Source organism: Pygoscelis adeliae, unplaced genomic scaffold, assembly GCF_000699105.1.
Source record: "Pygoscelis adeliae isolate BGI_AS28 unplaced genomic scaffold, ASM69910v1 Scaffold81, whole genome shotgun sequence".
Lineage (NCBI taxonomy): Eukaryota > Metazoa > Chordata > Aves > Sphenisciformes > Spheniscidae > Pygoscelis > Pygoscelis adeliae.
In genome coordinates, this window is record NW_008824005.1 from 42,403 (window position 1) to 50,930 (window position 8,528).

General features: G+C 44.1%; 1 protein-coding gene across 1 annotated transcript in view; it reads left to right on the plus strand.

Moving 5' to 3' along the window:
• LOC103918419 (myosin heavy chain, skeletal muscle, adult-like) overlaps window positions 1-8,528 on the plus strand; it is a 24,651-nt gene that overhangs the window by 10,692 nt on the left and 5,431 nt on the right. The window contains exons 14-29 of the mRNA XM_009325733.1: window positions 1,089-1,176; window positions 1,268-1,385; window positions 2,567-2,690; window positions 3,423-3,559; window positions 3,766-4,021; window positions 4,924-5,166; window positions 5,250-5,426; window positions 5,512-5,657; window positions 5,745-5,835; window positions 5,924-6,313; window positions 6,554-6,680; window positions 6,787-6,905; window positions 7,178-7,374; window positions 7,791-7,974; window positions 8,061-8,226; window positions 8,399-8,523. Coding sequence (XP_009324008.1) covers window positions 1,089-1,176; window positions 1,268-1,385; window positions 2,567-2,690; window positions 3,423-3,559; window positions 3,766-4,021; window positions 4,924-5,166; window positions 5,250-5,426; window positions 5,512-5,657; window positions 5,745-5,835; window positions 5,924-6,313; window positions 6,554-6,680; window positions 6,787-6,905; window positions 7,178-7,374; window positions 7,791-7,974; window positions 8,061-8,226; window positions 8,399-8,523 — 2,688 coding nt within the window. The remainder of the gene's footprint in view (window positions 1-1,088; window positions 1,177-1,267; window positions 1,386-2,566; window positions 2,691-3,422; window positions 3,560-3,765; window positions 4,022-4,923; window positions 5,167-5,249; window positions 5,427-5,511; window positions 5,658-5,744; window positions 5,836-5,923; window positions 6,314-6,553; window positions 6,681-6,786; window positions 6,906-7,177; window positions 7,375-7,790; window positions 7,975-8,060; window positions 8,227-8,398; window positions 8,524-8,528) is intronic.

An 8,528-nucleotide genomic window follows, 5' to 3' on the forward strand; every position in this document is an offset into this window, starting at 1 on the left:
AGCTGCATACTCTAGGAGTTGGTCTGGTGTGTGTGAAATATTCCCATATCTTGAGCTCTAGACTGCTAACAAGTCAGAGGCTTAACAGTTCTTTCTCAAGCCTGGGCCTTCCTGCCTGGCTTTTCCATATGCTTCGCCCAGGTGAAGCTGTTGTTCTTCTCTGCAGGTATTCAGGACCATATACTCATCCTTCACCTTAGGGGTCCCTTCTTCCAATGGCCTATTTCTTCCTGAGTTGCTTTTGTTCTGTTCTTGGTCTCCTTGTCCAGCCTCCCCTGGAGTTGAAGATGGGCATGTGTGCCTGGACTCCAGGAGCAGTCACTGGTACAGGTGTAGACTTCTCATGGGTGAAGGACATTTGTAAATGTCTCCTTAGCTGTCCTCCTCTTCTTATTTCTCCTCCTGTTCTTCCTGGTAAACTCACATTTTACATCACACACTTGAAAAACTGTGAGTTTTCCAAGACAAACTTAATAGCTTCTGCCATATTGGTTTTTATTCTGTTTTGGTGTCCACCATCATTGCCAAAAGTGGCTTTTCAAAAACATGACTTATATCTCAAAAATACCTCTTTTGATATGAGTTAAAAAAATTGGGAATCTGCCCTCTCAGTTGTGATTTGAGGCAGGGGGAATGTTACCAATAGCTGTTCAGTTTACAAGGCTTTGGACCACAGCTGGAATCGTTGTCCAGTTCTCCACTACTGTCATCTTTGTGCCTACCTCTGAATCACATATTAAAAAAATCATCTTTCACACTTGGCTCCACAGGGAACACAGACAATAGGCTTTTTAAATAAATACCAATATTCACTCAAATTAACTCATTATTTAGAAGAGAATTTGTGAAAGTTATCAAATATAGTGACAATTCAGATAAAATTATGTCATTAGCACTCTCTATAAGCTTTCCAGAGCAAAATCACAAAATTTTTTACATTTTATTTTATCACAGTATTCATAAAACTGAAGAGAATACTATATTCATATGGCTCCAGCAAATTTGATAGCATTTTAGTTGTTTTACTGTGAAGGTGAATGTGCAGAACAAACATTTACTAATATAAAATTTTGTTCATAATTCTTCAGGAGAACTTAAACAAGCTGATGACCAATCTGCGCAGCACTCACCCACATTTTGTGAGATGCATCATCCCCAATGAAACAAAAACACCTGGTAAAAGCCTCAAATATATAGAGATTTTCCTGTGATACTGAAGATCTCTATGTTGCAATCCACAATATTCACTTGTGCTCTGAATTGTTAGGTGTCATGGAGCATGAACTGGTGCTGCACCAGCTTCGGTGCAACGGCGTGTTGGAAGGGATCAGAATTTGCAGGAAAGGATTCCCCAGCAGAGTTCTCTATGCTGACTTTAAACAGAGGTCAGGTTTCTCCAACATACTGTTTTATTATAGCTAAGTTTACATGCATACAACCTTAACCCAGTGGGACAATTTAGGGCTATGTTATGACATTGATATATCTTTTGTAGAGAAGGGATGAGTACTCTTTGTTGTCTTTACTCAGCACCATATGTCTCACCTGTAATTTTGATAGCATTACCTGACTCATTGAAAGCAAACAGGACATACTGGTCCCTAGAAAGGTCCTGACATTGTCTGTTGCAAGAACAACTGGAATTTGTATAAGCAATTATCAGGGAGCACCAATGGCCAACTGCTCCCTAGGAGAAGGAGAACTGGAAGCTGAAGGTGACCCCAGGGCAGACCCTCACCAACAACACCCAACAGGGTGCAGTCCAAGAGGGTCTGAGCACAGTGGCCAGAGCTGGGAGCTGGTAAGGGGTCCATCGACAATCCCAGACAAGGCAAGCATTGAATCAGATCCAGAGGCCATCCAAGTAGTCCTGTCAGGAGCAGCAGGAGATGGGGCTAGAGACAGCACTAGAAACAAAGCTACAATATCCATACAAGATCTCCATCGAGGAGACAACTACCTACAGTATAGGCCCAAGGTCCATCAAGAATGCAAGGCCAGAGACTGGGCTGCAGAACAGCTGTGATGTAACTCATGCAAGAAATGAGATCCCAGGCCTAAGTTGAAATGGAGCCCATGGGCCCATGGCAGAGGCTTTGGTGAGCCTGGGCAGGGCCGTTAAGACCAATTGGTGTCTTCAGGGCCCTGAGAGCAATATGGTTACTTAGAGACAGCTTAGATGGTGTGCCAGGTTTCCTTCCAGTCCCAGCTAGTTTAAATGCCAAACTAATGCAGCTTTTTTGTAACCTCTATATGTTAGTTATTTAAATAATGCATTCATTATAATACTTAACACAGTTTTCCCTTTTTTTTTGACAATTATTTTACTGTCAATGATACTGTAATATCATCTACTCCACATAGAATTATAATGGGTAAGTTGTAGCAAAAGTTTCTCACATTGCTTAGAAAATGTATCTCTATCTAATAAAGAAATGTCTCAAAAAATCAGTCAAGGTTCAGCTAAGATATTGTCCTGACATGTTGGGAAGCCAGCAAGTTTGGCTTAAAAAAGAATGTTGGTTTGGGTAATAATAATATTCTTACATTCTGTTTTTTCCTACAGATACAGGGTGCTGAATGCAAGTGCTGTCCCAGAGGGACAGTTTATGGATAGCAAGAAAGCTTCTGAGAAGCTCCTTGGATCCATTGCCATTGATCACACCCAATATAAATTTGGTCATACCAAGGTACAAGTACAACTTGGTTAAAATATAAAGATGTGTTACAGAAATATTAAGATAGTTATGAATGAAATATGAATAGAAATGTACATGCATAAAAACACTAGAAAAAACAGTGCAAGGACTAAAGCAACAGCATGAATAAATAGCCAGGAACATGTTTGCTAGCAGTAAAAGTGGTAGCATTTGTAACTAGTAGCAGGAAGATGTAGCTTGCACCAAGACGACAGGGTAGTCCCATCATCAGACAGTCTGTACTCTGTTAACTAGGAGGATGACAACAGAAAGACTTTATCCAAAAGATACAGAAAATGAGGAAACAAAAGAAAATGGACAGCAGCCTTCACTGAGTTTTGTGAAATATGAAGCAATATTCTGAGGTGAAATAACATTCTGCAAAGTTATTGATTCCTAAAAGGATAAAAAAGCCTCTCCAGTTACCAGTTTGTGACTGCCAGTCAGGATAAACCTAGAGGGTATAGTGAGGAACTGGTAGCTGAAATTCCTTGTCTTCTGTATATCAGACAAGTCATACCACTCAGGCTGCCTGGACACATACACACTGGTGTGAAAGTGTGAGTGGTCACAGTCAATTTAGAGAACTAAATAAAATTAAAATATCACCTTCCCCTTCCATAAAGTCTCAACGAATTTGGTAACAGTAATTCCTATGGAAATTTAATCTGTTTGTGTTTTGATGACCTAAGAGTGATGTCTTATGTCATCCCCTTTCTCAAGGTGTTCTTCAAAGCTGGGCTGATAGGTCTCCTGGAGGAGATGAGGGATGAGAAACTGGCACAGCTCATGACTCGCACACAAGCCAGGTGCAGGGGCTTCCTGATGAGAATGGAGTACCAGCGAATGGTGGAGAGGAGGTAGACATTCTCTTAAAGTTCTTCTCATTGCCCATTGTTTCTGCAGGCACCACACTGACAATTCTTCCTATGTGTCCTGAGCAACTTGCTCCAGGTGACTGTGCTTGAGCAGGAGGAGTTGGACAAGATGTCCTCCAGAGGTCTCTGAGTCTCAAACACCCTGTGATTCTGTTAGTTAGTCATTCTGTGTTTGATTTGCATTTCAGGGAGGGCATCTTCTGTATCCAGTACAACGTTCGTGCATTCATGAACGTCAAACACTGGCCCTGGATGAAGCTGTTCTTCAAGATCAAGCCCTTGCTGAAGAGTGCAGAATCTGAGAAGGAGATGGCCAACATGAAGGAAGAGTTTAAGAAAACCAAGGAAGATCTTGCAAAGTCTGAGGCAAAGAGGAAGGAGCTGGAGGAGAAAATGGTTTCTTTGCTGCAGGAGAAAAATGACCTTCAACTCCAAGTGCAGGCTGTGAGTACCATCAGTACCATACTTCTTGGTTAGTAGAAAATGAAAGTCAAACATGCCTTCCACAGAACAGAATCAAATAGGACAGATTAATCTGCACAGCAACCATGATGAAATTCAAACTTATAAATAAGTGCCATACATAAGACTATCCTATATGTGGCTCTGGCAGGTGATTTGGATTGGAGAGACTTCAATCTTTCATCCCCACAGACTCAATGTAAAGAAGAAAATGTCTTCAATAAAAGTATATGTGTGTATATAAAATATATAAAAAATAGAAACTTGTATATGACATAGATATATATAAAACATGTAAACATGTGTGAATATATATGTATATTATATATAGACATATAAAGTGTATATATATATATAAAATGCATATATATAAAGTTTACAAAACTTTATGTATATACATACACAGTGCGAAGTATATACATATAAAGTACAGGTGACCATATGGTCACACACTAAAATGTTGTCTGAAGTATTCTAATAGGAACAAGAACAAACAGAGGTGTGAAAGAATTCCCACCATTACAGAGGCTTCAATGTGTGATGAAAAGCATGGGAGACATCTTTATCTTGAGAATACACTTGTAGTTGAGGAGGTTCAATTTTTCTGAGAGAGCATTTCCTTCAGGAGTCAGGATGCTGGGTTCCAAATCCTCACTAGTATTATTAATATGCTACGTAGCAATGATCACTGAGGCAAAGGTCAGAAGCAAAACCTAGAGAATATGCGTGACTGTATAGAGCTTCGCTGTGAAATATCACCCCACTGAAGACTATGAAACTGATTATATCATATGTAATATTCTAAGCAAAAAAATTGAATGAGTGAAAAAATCACAAGATGTAACATGTAATAAGAAAAACTTCAAGAATTCTTTCTATTGTAGGAAACAGATAGCTTGGCTGATGCTGAGGAAAGGTGTGACCAGCTCATCAAAACCAAAATCCAGCTGGAAGCAAAAGTTAAGGAGATAACTGAAAGAGCAGAAGATGAGGAGGAGATGAATGCTGAGCTGGCAGCCAAGAAGAGGAAATTGGAAGATGAATGTTCAGAGCTGAAGAAAGATATTGACGATCTTGAGTTAACACTGGCCAAGGTTGAGAAGGAAAAACATGCCACCGAAAACAAGGTATACAACAGATTTGGTGACTCACATTCAAGGAAAAGAGATCCATTTCAAATTCTTGTAACAAGATTGTTTTCTTCTTCAAGGTGAAAAACCTCACAGAGGAGATGACAGCCCTGGATGAGACCATCGCCAAGCTGACAAAAGAGAAGAAAGCCCTCCAAGAGGCCCATCAGCAGACACTGGATGACCTGCAGGCAGAAGAGGACAAAGTCAATACTCTGACCAAAGCTAAGACCAAGCTGGAGCAGCAAGTGGACGATGTAAGCACACAGGCACACGGCAAGAACAGGACAGGTATGGAGTTAAGCCTGGCTGGCAGAGCACCGATGGTCTTGTTCTTTTTAGCTGGAAGGGTCCCTGGAGCAAGAGAAGAAACTGCGCATGGACCTTGAGAGAGCTAAGAGGAAACTCGAAGGAGACCTGAAGCTGGCAAATGACAGCATAATGGATTTGGAAAATGATAAGCAGCAGCTGGATGAGAAACTGAAGAAGTAAGCGTGGCTGTGGGGCACCTGAGTGCTGGGCTGGGGCACTTGTCTTTTTTCCTTGAGCTCTAACACGGTTTGCTTTGCCCAAAGGAAAGACTTTGAAATCAGCCAGATCCAGAGCAAAATCGAGGATGAGCAACTTCTGGGCATGCAGTTGCAGAAGAAGATCAAGGAGCTGCAGGCAAGTCTCTGTCCCTTTTCCTCTTTCACCCAGCCTCAGGTCAGGTAAGAAGCGGGCCCGGGTGTGAAGGGTCCGTAATGTTCCCCAGGCCCGTATTGAGGAACTGGAGGAGGAAATTGAGGCAGAGAGAACCTCTCGGGCAAAAGCAGAGAAGCATCGGGCTGACCTCTCCAGGGAGCTAGAGGAGATCAGCGAGCGCCTGGAGGAAGCAGGAGGGGCTACCGCAGCTCAGATTGAGATGAACAAGAAGCGTGAGGCAGAATTTCAGAAGATGCGTCGCGACCTCGAAGAGGCCACGCTGCAGCACGAAGCCACGGCTGCCGCCCTGCGGAAGAAGCACGCGGACAGCACAGCTGAGCTTGGGGAGCAGATCGACAACCTGCAACGAGTGAAGCAGAAGCTGGAGAAGGAGAAGAGTGAGCTGAAGATGGAGATTGACGACTTGGCCAGTAACATGGAGTCTGTCTCCAAAGCCAAGGTATAGAAAAATACACAGAAAACCACTTGAAAATAAATAAAGTTGAAACATACCCTTTTAAAACATGGTCAGGTTACAACATAACTCTCTGTCTCTGTATGGAACTGTATTTCTAACCTAACACCAGTGAGCAGTATATAGCTTGCACGTTTGTTCACGCTTTTCTGGTGAGAATCCTGCTGTTCAGAATGAGGAGGCGTCCAGATACTAATCTTCTTTCGTTCTCTGTGATCTCCACAGGCAAATCTGGAGAAGATGTGCCGCACTCTGGAAGACCAGCTGAGTGAGATTAAGACAAAGGAAGAAGAGCATCAGCGCATGATCAATGACCTCAGTGCTCAAAGAGCTCGTCTGCAGACAGAGTCAGGTGAGAGAGAGCCTCCTCTGTGCTGTGGAATGGGAGAGCATCCTAAACCAGTTTGTTTGGGTCACGAATGACAATGAATATATTTCCTTTCTGTGTGCTTTCCCAGGTGAATATTCGCGCCAGGTGGAGGAGAAAGATGCTCTGATTTCTCAGCTGTCAAGAGGCAAGCAGGCTTTCACCCAACAGACTGAGGAACTCAAGAGGCACTTAGAAGAGGAGATAAAGGTGATGACTTTTCCTACAGCTGGCCACTGAAAACACTCTTAACTTCACACTGCCTAGTGGGGACAGGGTCTGCTTAGCACAAGCCATACTGGGAGAAGACTTTCATTTCTGTGGGGAGTGCGATTAGCGGATTTTGTCCTCCAGGCTTACATTTGTCCTTCATTGCAAACACCTACACCCTCCCAGCGGTCATGTTTGCAGTGTTAAATTAATTCATTGGAAGAGATTTCCCAGATATTTCCATTCCTGTCCCAATCCACCTCTCTACCCAGGCCAAGAATGCCCTGGCCCACGCCTTGCAGTCTGCTCGCCATGACTGTGACTTGCTCCGGGAACAATATGAGGAGGAGCAGGAAGCCAAGGGGGAGCTGCAGCGCGCCCTGTCCAAGGCCAACAGCGAAGTGGCCCAGTGGAGAACCAAATATGAGACGGACGCTATTCAGCGCACGGAGGAGCTGGAGGAGGCCAAGTATGTGGGGAAAGTGGGGAAGAGAAAAAAAGGGGTAGACTAAGAAGGGAAATTTGAAGACACAACTGTGCTATTGTCATAAAAAGTTAAAGCTGTGCTTTGGGGCAGGGTAAGGGCTGAGGTAAAGTGTATCCTCCAAAGGGTGTGGTTCAGGAAACATAGAGGAAAATATTCGCCTGACCCAGAGAATGGTACAGAAAAACTGTTGATGGTAGACACGGATGGCACACTGGTTGTTCAAGCCTGGGAATCAGAACGGGGAAAACAAAGACTGGCTGGGAGAGGACTTGCACCCTCTGTGCATAAGATACAGACCCAATGAGTTGGTAAAACATCCTGTTATGAAAAGCCCATCAGCCACACACCACAGCCTCCCTTTTGCTCTCAAAACATGAGTTGTGCTTGCCACCTCCCAGGAAGAAGCTGGCACAGCGCCTGCAGGATGCAGAGGAACACGTTGAAGCTGTGAATGCCAAATGTGCCTCCCTGGAAAAGACAAAGCAGAGGCTGCAGAATGAAGTGGAGGACCTGATGATTGACGTGGAGCGATCAAATGCTGCCTGCGCAGCTCTGGATAAGAAGCAGAAGAACTTTGACAAGGTCTTTTGGGCTCCAGGCCTGGGGTTCCCGAGCAGAGCATTCCCTCCTGATTGCCACATCCATATTCACACCCGCTTTCTCTTCAGATCCTGGCCGAATGGAAGCAGAAGTATGAGGAAACGCAGGCTGAGCTGGAAGCCTCCCAGAAGGAGTCTCGCTCCCTCAGCACGGAGCTGTTTAAGATGAAGAATGCCTATGAGGAGTCCTTGGACCACCTGGAAACGCTGAAGCGTGAGAACAAGAACCTGCAGCGTAAGTCCCTGGCCCTCTGCTCCTGGCAGGGCTTTCTCACTATCCACCACTACCCACCGCTCCACATGGGTCTGTGCCTGCAGGTCTGCAAAGGTGCCTGTCACCTTGGTGTGGCAGGGCCCTTCCCATTCGGCTCTGTGCCTGACCATGCCATTGACCTTTGTTCCCACAGAGGAGATTTCCGACCTCACGGAGCAGATTGCCGAGGGAGGAAAGGCGATTCACGAGCTGGAGAAAGTCAAGAAGCAGATTGAGCAGGAGAAATCTGAAATCCAGGCTGCTCTGGAGGAAGCTGAGGTACA